Here is a 15019-nt window from a genome sequence, read left to right on the forward strand (position 1 = left end):
TGCACTTGACAGCATGGAGGGTACAGCTCCTAGGATAAAGTTTTCAGAAGGGATCAAGGAGCTCCTTCTACAAGCTTGCACACCATCTACTAGGAGGTTTTCTGAATGGTGTAGAAGTAGAGGGGTGTTGCCTGATGAAGCCCCTCTATCAGTAGTAATTGAGCTTTTACTACATCTTAAGAAGAGTGGTATGGCCTTCTCTTCCATCAAGGTTTATTTGGCAGCCATCTCAGCCCACCATGGGCAGGTGGAGGGGTCTACGGTGTTCTCGCATATAACGTCCAAAACCTTCCTGAAAGGGTTGTTTAATTCCTTTCTTCCCTGGACCCCATTGTCTTTCAATGGTCCCCCTCACTGGTTCTAGCTAAGATCATGGGGTCTCCATTTGAGCCTTTGGCTTCTTGCCCTCTACACCTGGTCTCTATGAAGACCTGTTTGCTGGTGGGCAAAACATTGGCCTGCAGGGTGAGTGAAATTGCTGCATTGCGGATGGATCCACCTTTCATGAGGGTGTTCCCTGACCGATGGTGTTCAGGCCATCAGCACAATTTTTACCAAAAGTGGCAAAACCTTTCATTTGAGCCAGAGATCATTTTGCCAGTTTTTTCCCTAACCCTTTTTCTGATGCAGAGAGCACTCCACTAATTGGATGTAAGGAAAGCTTTATTATTTTATATGCACTGGGTTATGTCCTTGTTTGTGTGCCACTCGGGGCCCAAAAGGGTAAGAGGGCATCACCTCAGACTCTGTCCAGATGGATTGTGTCTGTGATTAAACTGTGTTATGAGAAGGCTGGGGCTCCCTGTCCAATGGAGATTTGTGCCCATTCCACTAGGGCGCAGGTTTTGTCAGCTGCTTGTCTACAGGGGGTGCCCATCAAGGAAATGTGCAGAGCAGCAACTTGGTCATCAGCCAACACCTTTATCCGCCATTACGCCTTGGACCTACAGGCAAGAGACAAAGCATCAGTGGGGAAGGTGGTTCTCCAGTCATTGTTCCTGTGAGAGGTTAGAGTTCCCCACCATCCTGGTAAGGCTTGGGACTATCCCTATGTGGGACTGCACTGTAAGACGGTGGATGAAAACAGAGTTGTAACTGCTGTTCATCTAGGTCTTCAGTGCAGGCACACAACCCTTTTTCCTGCCCTGCTGTGAGCTCCTTGATTCCTGACTCCAGCAGCTCAGGGGGAACTGAGGGAAGGGGGGCAGTGCGCTGGTTTTCCCATGCTCTGTGGAGCCGTGCCTGTGTGTTACGGCATGCAGCGTTCCCTAGTGGCTGGAAGTTTAAGAATTATCCAAAGGTTGGCCTGTGCAAGTGCAGTTCCTATGTGTGCCTGCACTGAAGACCTAGATGAACAGCAGTTACAGGTAAGTGCAACTCTGTTTTCATGTGTGTGCTTTTTAACTAATGTTCAGAATATCCTCTGCAGAACTAATTTTGCTACTCTAGGTAATTAATTCATTAAGGACAATTGTCATTGTATTAATAATAACAACAATCATATTAAACTCAGGTCAAATCTGCATCACAGACACATTAGATCAGAAAGTTCTACTTATTAATAATGGTTTGAAATTTCAAATCTTTTACAATGTATAACCTTTCAGCTTCTTCAATAAAATTTTATATGTGTATGTGTGTCAATTAACAAATGCTTATTTATACAAAAAATTAATCAAATCAAGATAAAAGATTAGGCGTTCCAAATGAAAAAAAATGTGTTAGTAGTCATACTGTGGACCACCTTCTTTTCTTGAAAGGGAATGAAGAACAGAAACAACAGTATTAAAACTGGTGCACCCTCCAAATTTCTTTCTCTGCAGCTAGAATTTTTAGCTCCCCTTCCTGGTGCAGGGTTGGACACTGTACTTCTGAAAGGCAGAGGTATTCTTATAGACCTTAAAAATAAATGCAGAGTTGCTATTTCCCTACAACATCTCATCTTTACATGGATCATTTGATTTTTTAAACATTTGGCTATTTGAAGAAAGTACACTCTTTTCTCCAGTGCTAAAATGAAGTACATTCCCCTTGCTCAGTTTGAAAAAAATGAATAGGGATGCATCATGCTCATGAAGACAGTATGTCAGACTGTTGGCATTGGTTCAGCTGTAGTATGAGTTTAGTGATAAGCAAAAAAAAATCAATTTAAAAAAATCTGGAAGCATTAGTTTAATATGTCTCTTTCCTTTATACAGTTTTATTTCCTGTAATTCTGTGTATTTTCTTCAAATTCTAGCACCTGAAAACCACTCCACCACTGATAAGATTCCGCTGACAAAAGTAGGACGAAGTCTTTATAGAGTAAGACATAATGACTCGGGTGTTGTAAGATCTATAGTTTGTCAAATTGATACCATTGAAGGAAGTAAGACGATAACAGTACACTCACCTATTCAGGTAATATATTTTCCCAAAATTATTATTGATTCATGAGTTCCCTGCTTCTTTGTTCTTTTGAGGAATGTTATTGTACTCATGTAGTTGATGTAAACAAGATTAGCATCAGTTTTATGGAGGCAGATAATATAAACAGATACCATGGTGGTTATACCTTTTCCTAGATTAACAAGAGTTCAATTTACATATGCGTTATTAGCTACAGTAGGGATATCTTGCCTAAATGCAAGGAGATTTAATGTAGAGGTGATTTCCATCAATCAAACCCGCAAAGCAAATTGAATACAGCATACAGGCCCACAAGAAGGCTGTACCCCATGCCAGTTTGGTGAGGTCCAGTGTGGTCTGTTGGATAAACCATTGGACTAGGTCCTGGGAGACCTGGGGTCCAATCTCTACTAGGCCATGAAGTTTGCTGGGTGACTTTGGGTCATTCACTCTCTCTCATCCCAACCTCCTTCACAGGGGTATGAAAGCGTGGCTCTGGTTTCATCAGTCTCTCTGGTCCGACTGTTGCATTGGTTCAGATTCCTACTTCAGTTCCACTGACTCCACTCTCAGCTTCAAGACCTCACCCATCTTCTTGAAGCCAAAAAAGCAAACTTCAAGATGATACATTTAGACGGACCATCTTCTGTGCAGTCTTCAACCAAATAAAAGTCTTCCCATAAAATTAAGTCCAAACTATCTTCACCCTTGGTTCAGAGGAGAACATGGAATCTGTTGCTGGTTCCTAAGACTCACTCACCTACACCTGGTCCAGACACCAGTCCCCTCTTTCCATCTCCAAGGGGAAATCCTGGATTGAGAAGAGCCTCTGCTCTTATCTGTCCATTACCTCTTTTGGCAATTTTCAAAGTTGTGCCATGATCGGATCCTAAGGCTAGACTGAGTACAGTTCAGGCAAACTTGACTCTAGGGCTGTTGAAAAAATAATAATTCGGTAAAATTCGGATTCGGCAAAATTCGGCCCGTTTTTATTCGGGAAATGCCAAAGTCCGAACTCCCCCGCTTCGGTCTGTGCAATTCGGCATGAGGTCCAGAGTTCGGGGAAAAATTCGGTCGAATAAAGCCATTAAAATCACAACCGCACCTTTCCGCGGCTCCGGGGGGCATTTTTGGGGGTAGAGGTCCCAAACTTTCAGCATAGCTTCAAAGGACCCTTCTTGCAATAACTCCCAAGTTTTGTAAAGATTGGATCAGCGGGGGCTGAGATATGGGCCCCGAAAGGGGTCCCCCCTCCTTAATGTGCATTTGCAATTAGCAGAGCTTGCCACCCACTCAAAGCTCCCCGCCCCGACAAACAGCTGAGCTGCGGGGAGCAAGGGCAGGGCAGGTGCGAAGAAATTTGCAAACCATGCAAAGCAACACAACCATGCAAACCATCACGTTTGCAACCATGCAAAGCAACACCTGACGCCTGGGAGTTTGCAAACCATGGAAAGGGACAGAAGAAGTTTGCAAACCAAGCAAAGCAACACAACCATGCAAATCAACACATTTGCAACCATGCAAAGCAATACCTGACGCCTGGGAGTTTGCAAACCATGGAAAGGGACAGAGGCATGCTAGCTAAGCATCAGGAGCAGGAGGGGGTGGAATTTCCCCTTTTGCATTGGACTCGGGACCAGGAAAATGCATTCTTTAAGACACAATTTCAAAATTTTTGAGCAAGCATCAAAATAGACCTAACTGATCTTATGAATGAGGGAAAACCTGAGGACACACAACTGAAGCCCCCCCCCCCCTCAAACCAGGAAGAGAGAGACTCGAGGGGGCACACACACCCAGACAGAATGGGCGAAAGCCCCCTTTGGCTTTCCCCCCACCCACAGAAACTGCTCCCTCCCCACACACACACAGACTCTGCTTCCCCTCCCCACACACACACAGGAGAAAAATTATAGATTAAAGGGGTCTTACTGTGGATGTCTTCTGTTCCATCAGGAGGGACTGGATAATCCAATACGATTCCATTTAAGCACGGGAGGTTTTGCCTTGGATTTGCCGCTCTCGAGATGCACACAGGATTGGCTGATCCCATTCATCCCAATAGGGAAAAGGGGGACCCCATATCTCGAGACCCCCTGACCCAATGTTTATAAAACTTGAGTGGTCTCGCAAGAAGGGTCCTTTGAAGCTCCGCTGAAAGTTTGGGGTCTCTACCCCCAAAAATGCACCCCCTGCAGCCACGAAAAGGAGCAAATGTGTGCTTTAAATGGAATAAAAATGCACATTAAGGGGAGGACCCCTTTCGGGCCCCATATCTCAGGACCCCCTGACCCAATGTTTACAAAACTTGGGGGGTCTCGCAAGAAGTGTCCTTTGAAGATCCGCTGAAAGTTTGGGGTCTCTACCCCCAAAACTTCGCCCCCTGCAGCCACGGAAAGGAGCAAATGTGCACAAGCACCCCCCACACACACACACGGGGATTTCTCTCTCACACACAAACAGATACTCTCTCTTTCTTTTCCCGGGCCCCGCAGCAGCTGGGCTCATGCACTCAATTGCTCAAACTGATTGGCCAGAAGAAGACCCAGCTTGGCCACCGATTGGCTGGGGGAGAGTGCTGCTTACTAACTGAGGGTTATGCTGCTGCGCCGAACCCTGAATTTGCTGGATTTATTTGCCGTACACCCCGAATTAGCTGAATTCATCTCCCCGTTTTCCCTCCTTTTTTGAGTTCGGTTCCATCCGAACTAAAAACTGCCGAATCGGGAAATTCGGCGGTTTTTCGGTTCGGGACGAACCAAATCGACAGCCATACTTGACTCCAAAACCTCTAAAAAGTTGGAAAATATGTATAAGACAAACAGGAGGGTGCCAATTCAATGATAACAGAGGCTTTGCAGAGGAAAGGTACTCAAAACGGTCCAGTCCATACTGCCCCAATAGATAAAGAGTGCAGAAAGCTTGCAGGGCAGCCACCTGGTTTACGCCACAAGGTATACACCTCCTCCAGCCTGTCATTCAGAATAGCCACTTATTACTTATGAATAGAAATAATAATAGAAAGACATTAGCTCTTCTTTTGGGAAAATATAGTCTCTTATTTTGAGCTTGCCTGCTTTCCCAGAAGGATAGAGGTCTGGTCAGTTCTTCCACTAAGGTGCAATCTTAGCATTCAATGTCCCTATCCTAGGGAAGTTGGTGTTTTCCTAATGCTGAATCCAAGGCCTTCCTCAAAGGGCTAACCTCTACCCTCCCTACATCTTCCATATCCCACAATGGAGCTTATTGCTAGTCCTCTCTAAACTCATGTCTTCAAGCTCATGGCTTCCTACCCCTTGCAACTCCTCTCAGCTAGCACTGCCTTTTTGGTTACCATCACCACTGCCAGGAGAGTGAGATTCAGGAACTCAGAATGGATCTTCCCTTCCATAAATTGCACAAGGAAAAGGATGATGTTCTACAACCAAGTCTTCCATGCTCTCTTTTTCTGTTTGTACTGAAAGAGCTATTTAGGAAAGTTAAAAATCTCTTTATAGCTTTCGGTGGGGCCAAGAAAGATTATAAAATTTCTGTCCAGGCAATAACTCACTGGATTGTGTTCCTCATGAGGAGTCTAATGTCCCACTGGGGATCATGGCCCATTTCACTAGGGTCAAGCCTTGTCTTCTGCCTTCCATAGTGGATCCTCTCTGCAGGACACCTGCAGGGCAGCCACCTGGTTTACACCATCTATGTTTATTAAACACTATGCCATTGATGCGGACTCCACATCAGCCTTCTACTGAATCAGACGGTTGGTCCATGAAAGTCAGTATTGTCGACTTAGACTGGCAGCATCTCTCCAGGGTCTCAGGCAAAGGTCTTTCCCATCACCTGGTCCTTTCCCATCACTTGGTCCTTAAAATTGGGACCTTCTGCATGCCAAGCAGATGCTCTACCACTGTAGGCAAAGCGATCCTCCACAGCCGAATTTATTGAGAGCTGGGACTGCATAGAAGACACAATGATGAAACATGGTTGTACTTACCTGTAACTGAAGTTCATCGAGTGTTCTTACGCGCAGGCAGATATCCCTCCCTCTGTCCCTGCTGTGAGCTCCAGTTTTGGGCCCTCACCTCCAGTGGCAGCCTCAGAAAACAGGGAGGTGCTTTGTCCCCCTTTTTATAGGGGCTGTTGATAGGAACCATGCTGAAGGGTGGGTAAGTGCTTCATACTGTCAGGAGCTTTTGGAACATCTGTGGCAACCCTGCACATGTGCAGTTCTTAAGTGTGCCTGCACAGAAGAATGCTCGATGAATATCAGTTACAGGTAAGTGCAACTATGTTTTCTCATGCTTGCTTTGCCTGCTTTTGGCATGAATGAAAATAATTCAGATATTGCAGGGTTTGTTGTTTTTACAGACCTTCTGATTTTCTTCATACAGATAAAGAATCATTTTTCAATTCCTTTGAATATATTTGAAGACGGAAAATGTTTGGGAACTGCTTTACCAGAGAATGAATTTAACATACCATTGACTTCTTACAGGTGATGATTTTTTTTCTTTTATGCACATTATTATAAATACTGTCCTTCCAGCAAAGGTTCAAAAAGGTAGTGTTAGATAAATGTTCTGGTTTTGATCCAGTTTAAATTTTCTAGTAGCAGAATGGGACTTTCCTTCCTGCCTGTTCCAGTGGCAGCCTGTTCTACTGCAGCCCAGCGATTTCCGTGAAATGGTACTCTTGGGGGTAGGGAACCCTGAAGATGATGGGGCGGGGGGGGGGGGGAGTCTGCAATGGAAGGGGGGAATCTGTGGAAACTGCCAGTTTAGTCTGAATCCAATCCACTGTTCCTTCTATCATTTCATCAGTATTGTTCTTTCAAGGCACAAGATGACATGACTTAACTCTATGGGTTATTTCTGGTTTGTTGATACTACTTTGGGTATTTCTGATTTAACATTTCCCATTCATGTACTGACCACACACAATCAAAGAGAAAAATTAGAAAGGGCTGTTCGTGAAACTTTTTTTGGTCATGTCAGCAGAATTCACCTTGGATTCAATAACCTAAAAAAGTTCTACTTTGCCAATTTTTTTCTGCCTATCAATTACTGTTCCAGTGTATTGGAACATCACAGTAGGAACTGTTCTTGGAAGAAAACTCACATCAGTTAGCGTATAGTTAGTTTACCCACAATTTCTACTGTTAATTCAGGTTTTGTACCTCTTTTGGAGAGTGTTTACTGGATTTCATTATTGGGACTCTCAAGAAAAACAGCAATACCTGACAGCCATAGTTCTGACTGTCCTTCCAATGTTTTTCTTTTCCTTTATTTCATTATGCGGTGAAATGCCTTACATCTCAGAATGTATGTCACAGTAATAATAATTGGGTCTGCACTCTGTGTCCATTGGGTCTGCACTCTGTGTCCATTGGGTCTGCACTCTGTGGCCCTGCTACACAGAGGCAGGCAATGGCAAACCATGTTTCTTGCCTTGAAAACCCGATGGGTTCACCATAAGTCGGCTCCTACTTGATGGGGGGGACCCTCTGTATATGATTAGAGAGTGCTAAGTGCCTTTAACATGCTGACAGGTACACAAAGGAAAAACATGGTGGGCATGACTCATCTCCTAGCACAAAAGCCATCCAACTCAATAAATAGATGACCTAGACAGGGAAGAACAAAGGATTGAAAAGTCACACCAAACCACAGAGCATGGGGAGGCCAAATGCTAGAACCTTCCTTTGGGAACAGGAGGAGCAAGAGGGTCCAGTGGGAAGAGGGCGAAGGACAGAAAGCCCCCTGATGACAAGGAAGAAGTTTTCTTAGCAGTCTTGGCCTTCTTACCAAGCGCTATCTCATACCTGACCTCCACTGAATGGCAGCCCTGACTGTGCAGAATCATGCTAAAATAAGTGGAAGGCAGTAGTTCCAAAGAAGATTGTATCTGCATTAGAATACTGGAACCCTTCAATTAGGACATATGTTCCCCCCATCTCTATGATAGCAGCTTAAGTTGTAGAAAGAAAAGACAGCTGCCAAAGACTTGATTAACTCACTTGGATAAAAATGTACAGAATGCACTATTGTATTTCAGGAAATGAAATTTCAAATGTTTCAGTTGTTCACAGTTCTTTGAGAGGCTTTTTCAAAAAAACTGATTGTTTATTTTCAGATCACTGCTGTTTTTTTTACCAGTAACTGATGAAAATGGAATTTCTGGAGAATATGAATCAAGTGAGGGAGTTAGCTTTGATGAAATGGTGAAGAATTTTGGCAAGTTGTTGCAGAAGAAATGTCAGTCTGTAAAATCAGCCAGCCAACCACTTATTATCAATATTGTGCCAGAGCAAGATACTTTAGTATCTTCATCATGCAGAGATGATCATTGGGATTTACCATATGTTGTTCATTTATGGCCTTCTGTTCTCCTCCGCAATCTTCTTCCTTATCAGATGGCCTATTCCTTAAAGGTACTGCTCTGCACTTCTTTGTTTTCTGCTTGCATTCTTTTGTGTAGAAAAAATACTTTCATAGGACTAGAATGTCCCCTTAATCATCTTGTTGGGTCAGATTCATGCCATGTATGTCCAACAGACATGAAGCAAAACTTGTGCTCTCTGTGAAATGTACCCACTTGTGTCTGAAAAATGTTACCATATTGTATTGAGCCTAAAAGGCACATGGCAGAAAGTAACCTTGGAGTGCTTAGTCTTTCTCAGCCAGTCGGGCCGGCTGATTTCTATTTTAAATGTGTGCATTTGAATGTGGATGATATTGCTGTCTGACCTATTGTCCAGTTTGAGATAGTTATAAATTTTATTTTTAAACCACACTGAGCAGTAATGCTGCTAGTTTGTATTCCCTAGCTTTCGCATGTGACCCTCAGTGGTTCTAAATGCTCACATTCAATTAAAAAAGCAGGCATCAGAAGTGTGATTTCTTCTGTGCTCAAATTGTAACCGAATCAGAGAAATACTCCTTTCCCTGTGGAATTGGAAAAAGAAAAGTGGGAAAAATCCCTTTCTATACTTGTGTGTTTCCTTCTTCTCTCCAGGAGACTGGCAGCCTTGGGAAACCCTTGCAGTTTTTGTATCAAGATCTCCAAAATGAGATAAAAGCAAGAGATACTTGAATGATATTGTGATTTTCAAAGGCCTGACTTTCAAAAGAATAACTTTTATTAGTATTAACATATCCATATGAGATGAGCATGAGACGCTGTATTGAGATTAGAGCTTTTCATGAATAACTGACATTTTCAAGAAGTATATAATTGATGGTCTTCCCACTTTTTTACATTTGGCTTAGAATTGACTGGCATTAACTGTGTGTATGTTTTTACCACATTGGAACTTTTCTTTCTAAGGGACATAGTACAACATGCAATAACCTTGAAAGCGGATGTTCAGCTCAAATTCATAATGCAATAATGGATCAGAGCAAGCTGGAATTATATTTGCTTAATTATCTTGATAAAAGATGGAGCTGCGAGTACCACATTCGAACAAATCAACAAGAAATTAGTTTTGTCACATTTTCATGTGTTACTGATGTAGACAAGACAGAATTGGATATTGCTGTCCATATCACCTATGCTACAGGACAAATGATTATAGCAATTCACAGTCCATATTGGATGGTAAACAAGACTGGCCGAATGTTGCAATACAAAGCTGATGGCATTCACCGCAAACATCCTCCTGACTATAAGATGCCACTTCTTTTTTCTTTTCAACCTAAACACTTCTACCAGAATAACAAGGTACTATTTTAAGTCTCAGTTTAAATTAAGCAACTGTGAAGTTCAAATTAACAGCACGTTAAGCTCTGATTCCAGTAATATCTTTGCTGTTGAGAGTATGAAAACTGTGTATTCTATTTAGCAATTATAACATTTAGTGTACTAATTTTTATATTATATTACATATAATTTTGTTATAAATAATATACTGTGTCCTCTGTTATTGGGAATTTTTTTAAAACTAGTACATTACCAGTACACTTTGCTGGCTCTCAAATTATCACCTTGGAATTATAACTAAATAGTTTTTTAAACTTGTAACAGTTATGTGGACCTTTTTTTTAGAATTAGGGAATTTTTCTTTTCTTTAATTCTACTGGTAATAGAGAGATTTTCAGTTGTAACACATTAATGTTCTCCTTACAGGTTCAGCTTATGGTAACAGACAGTGAACTTTCTGATCACTTTTCTCTTGATACAGTTGGCAGTCATGGTTTTGTTAAATGTAAGCGCCACAAAAAGGAATTCCAGGTGAGTTGTTTGTGTAATACATCAATCCCGTGCAGCTACAAACTTAATGCAAATGTGCTTTGAATTAAAGTCCCACTGAATTCACTGACTTCCAAATCAGTTTGCATAGAATTTCCACAAATCCACAGGAAATGGGACACAAAGTGTCAGGTTTAGGGTTGCCAACCTCCGGGTGGGTCCCGGAGATCTAGAATTAAAGCTCATCTCCAGACTACAGAGATCAGTTCACCTGGAGAAAATGGTTGCTTTGGCAGATGGGTTCTGTGGCATTATCCCCCACTTAGGTCCCTCCCCAAACCCTGCCCTCCCTAGGCTCCAACCCCAAATCTCCAGGAATTTCCCAACCTGAAGTTGGCAACCCTAGCTTGCAGGATGCAGTATTGTGTTTGTTTGTTTTTACTGTTCTCCATACACAAATATCAGCAGATATTGCAAAAATCTGCTAATGTGAAGGGACTTTGAAATCATGCACACTGAACAATTTTTGTCTTTTCCAGGTTGGTGTCACTATAGATAACAGCAGTTTTAACCTCACTAGGATAGTGTCTTTCACACCATTTTTTATGATCACAAACAGAAGTACACATAATTTAGAAGTAGCTGAAGAAGGCACTGAACAGTGGATTCCAATAATTTTACAGCAGGTAAACATTTTAAGATTTTAATTAATTTTAATTACTTCTGATAACTAGAGAGCCTGTAAATGATTTTTTATTTCCCCTTCCCCCCTGCACACACACACATTCCACCTTATGTGGGCTTTCTAGTTGTAAAATAGCCTGATTCTGAAGTTCACTGTGTAGGCGTAAAAGAATACAATGTATAATGTGCAGTTTGTTATGCCTCTCGATATACTCAAAGCCAAAGGAACACTTTTAAAAGTGTAGTTGCAAATGTAGTAGCCCCATGTGCTTTATTAACTGCTTCTGTTCATAACCACATTTATTTTCCTGACCATAAAATCCTTTATTGCGTGATTCTCTCATTTCTAATGACATTCTTAAGTTAAACATGGGATTTTGTGTTGGCTAAGTAATTACTGTGAGCAGCCCCATGGCCTAGAGTGGTAAGCTGCAGTCCAAGCTCTGCTCATGACTTGGGTTCGATCCCGATGGAAGTCGGTTTCAGGTAGCCGGCTCAAGGTTGACTCAGCCTTCCATCCTTCCGAGGTCAGTAAAATGAGTACCCAGCTTGCTGGGGGTAAAGTGTAGACAACTGGGGAAGGCAATGGCAAACCTCCCCGTAAACATAGTCTACCTAGTAAATGTCGTAATGTGGCATCACCCCATGGGTCAGTAATGACCTGGTGATTGCACAGGGGTTTAACTTTTACTTTTTAAAGTAATTGCTTAATACTTTCGATCTTATTGTTCACTCTTCTTCCTATTTTTAAAACGGTACATTGATCTGGAATAATATGTTGTCCACACAAGCAGTCCAGACATTCCCTTCAAAAACTGTATAGTGTGAAATGGATTACCATAATTATGACCAGCAGCAGTTTCTGCCACCACTGAGGCTGGATTAAATAGCTGTTACAATCATAGACATTGCTGCTCAATTGAGCAACGAACTTGCCAAAGTTAACTACTTTAAAGGATATGGTAGAAGATGATGTGAAACACCTCTACCTGAAATCCTGGAGAGCTTCTGTCAGTCAGAGTACACGGTTCTGATGTTAATAGAGCAATGGTCAGATTGGATATAAAGCAGCTTCATATGATGCTTCATCTCCCATTTTATAAACATAGGTCTTACATTGTCCCAAGTGATTTTTAGTAATTGGCTACTCTTTTACTATTTTATATTGATGAAAGAGAATGCAGGCTTTAAAAAAAGAAAAAGAAAAACTACAGTGCAGTTTTCCCTTATGTATTTCCTTTTTATTCTAGTGTACTCCTTTTTGGCCTGAAAATAATGAAAGTAAATTACTTGTCAGACTAGAACATTCAGACATTCCACCAAAAATTATACAGCTTAATAAACAAGAAAACTGTTTGCTGTTGCACTTGGACAACCAGGTAAGTGGTATTTTAACATTAAATGTATATTTCACCTTCTTTCCAAAATGCAGACAACTTAAGGCCATTGCTGGCAATTATAGATGCTTCCTTAACAGAGTGGGGTTTTTTTCCAAATTCTGAAGGAGGCTGTCATCAGGCCTTTCCTGAAGAAACTCTCCACAGAGAAGCAGGCTTTAGTTGGGTCTTTAATTTACCATTCTTAGGTAAGGTGATTGAATAGGTGGAGGCAGAGCAACTCTGTGATCTCCTGGATAAAACATTTATTCTTGACCATTTTCATGTCTTCAGACCTTACTTTGAATATTGTCTTGTATCTCTGGTAGATAAACTGTGTTTGCAAAAGGATAGAAAGTTAATGTCTCCCTGGTGGTCTTGCTCAATCTGTCTGTAGCTTTCAGTGATGGACCATTCACTTCATTTAAGGTATCTTAAGTGTGATATGGGAATTTGAAGAACAGCTCTGATATGGTTTAAGTTGTTTGTGTCCAGCCTACTGTTTGATTTCTAACCTGGGGAGTTTGCAGTGTTGTCCCTTGTGATTGTTAATATCTGTTTGAGACCTTTTGATTAAATCATCCATAACTTTGTGTTGTCATCAACCTCAGGCCATACAGGGTTTTAAGGGTCAATACCAGAACCTTGAATTGAGCCTGGAAGCAAATTTGAAGCCAGTGTAGGTGGAACAAAGACTAGTCTCTATGACCCACTCCAGTCAACACTCTGACCTCAGCATTCTGTACCAACTGCAGCTTCTGGACAGTCTTCAAGAGCAGCCCCACGTAGAGTGCATTTCAGGAATCTAATCTAGATGTTAGTAGGGCATGCAACACAGTGGCAAGATCTTTTCCTCCCAGAAGGCCCCCAGCTGGCTCACCAGCCAAAGCTGGTGAAAGGCACCCCTGGTCACTGCTTTCACCTGTTTATCCAACAGGTCCAGGAGTACCCCCAAGCTATCACTTGATCATTTAGGGAGAGTGCAACCCAAGCCAGAACACGGGATAACCTATTGCCTGCATCATACCTTCCCCCTACCACTAGCACTTCTGTTTTGTCGGGATTAAGTTCCAGTTTGTTAGCCCTCATGCATTCCAAAACTGTGTCCAGGCACCTGTTCAGTTTCCAAAGATATCAAGTGAATATTTTCAAACGTTTAAAATGTTTTATCAAAAAAATTAAGCATTCAATTTTTTATGATGGCAACATGAGTCTAATGAATGATTACAGTCAAATGTAATATGCTTGTTTTATATCTGATAGCTTGGAGGTATTATAGTGGATATTACATTGTCTGAACATTCGACATCAATTACATTTAGTGATTATCATGACGGTACAGCTCCATTCCTGATAATTAACCATACTAAAGGAGAAATGATTGAATACGGACAAAGGTATGTATACAACTTTAAAAAACAACCTTGAAGAATACAGGAAACTGTAGAATTCAGTGATATGAGTATACCTGGATATTGAGTATGTAAGTGTATTCATTTATAATCTTATGGTTGCTTCACTGCTGAACTGTGATGAGCTTGGGTCCGTTAGGCTTGAGACATAAACAGATGTTATAGAGATGAAACTAAGGGCAAAAACGCATGGTCGCTTTAGCCTCCTTTATTCCTTGTTTCAGCCAGGATCAAACGCATGCGTTTCGTCGAATGTGCATTCGATCCTGGCGAAACAGGGAATAAAGGAGGCTAAAGTGACCATGCGTTTTCGCCCTAAAACAATAATTGTTGCATGTTTATTATTTGCTAACTTTTATCCTAATTTTTGTTTGCAGTTCTCTGTCTGTAATGGAAGATTCTCTAGCACCAAATAAAGCAGTGTTATACACGTGGGCTCACCCACTAGGCTCTAGAAAATTAAAATGGAAATGTGGAAAAAGAAGTGGAGAAGTAACTCAGAAAGATGTATGTATGCTACTTTTAAGAAAGCCAGATCATTTCTATATGTTATCCTTTGCCAAAGTAACCTAATATGGTACTTAAACTGATTAATGAGCTTGAAAGTATTGTTAGAATCAGTATCCTAGTAGAAAATCAGCAGCAAACAGCCAGAATCATGAACAAAAGAAATGGAAGTCAAAGACCAGATAAAGCATTACGCCCAGGCTAAAGGGAACAAAATGTTTGACGTATTATAAGCCCATTGACAGTGTTGTGGTTCAGACATAACAGTATACCATGTCACTATATAAACAAGCCTAGGGATCTTCAGGCTTTTTTATGTTCTGTACTTCTGTCATGTATGGTGGGATTATTAGTTGCTTCCATATTTACAGCAGCTGGCAAATTCTGTGAGCGTCCCCTGCAAATCAGGATTCAAACTGACAGGATCACTAAGGACAGTCCCAATCCTCTGGTACCAGACCACTG

General features: G+C 41.6%; 1 protein-coding gene across 1 annotated transcript in view; it reads left to right on the forward strand.

Annotated features, from left to right (window-relative positions):
* Positions 1-15019, forward strand: part of VPS13A (vacuolar protein sorting 13 homolog A) — a 173272-nt gene that overhangs the window by 115226 nt on the left and 43027 nt on the right. The window contains exons 45-53 of the mRNA XM_056849248.1: positions 2240-2400; positions 6777-6880; positions 8518-8815; positions 9712-10107; positions 10513-10617; positions 11115-11261; positions 12510-12638; positions 13899-14032; positions 14425-14554. Of these exons, the coding sequence (XP_056705226.1) occupies positions 2240-2400; positions 6777-6880; positions 8518-8815; positions 9712-10107; positions 10513-10617; positions 11115-11261; positions 12510-12638; positions 13899-14032; positions 14425-14554 (1604 nt within the window). The remainder of the gene's footprint in view (positions 1-2239; positions 2401-6776; positions 6881-8517; positions 8816-9711; positions 10108-10512; positions 10618-11114; positions 11262-12509; positions 12639-13898; positions 14033-14424; positions 14555-15019) is intronic.

The sequence above is a fragment of the Euleptes europaea genome, chromosome 4 (assembly GCF_029931775.1).
Source record: "Euleptes europaea isolate rEulEur1 chromosome 4, rEulEur1.hap1, whole genome shotgun sequence".
Taxonomy (NCBI): domain Eukaryota; kingdom Metazoa; phylum Chordata; class Lepidosauria; order Squamata; family Sphaerodactylidae; genus Euleptes; species Euleptes europaea.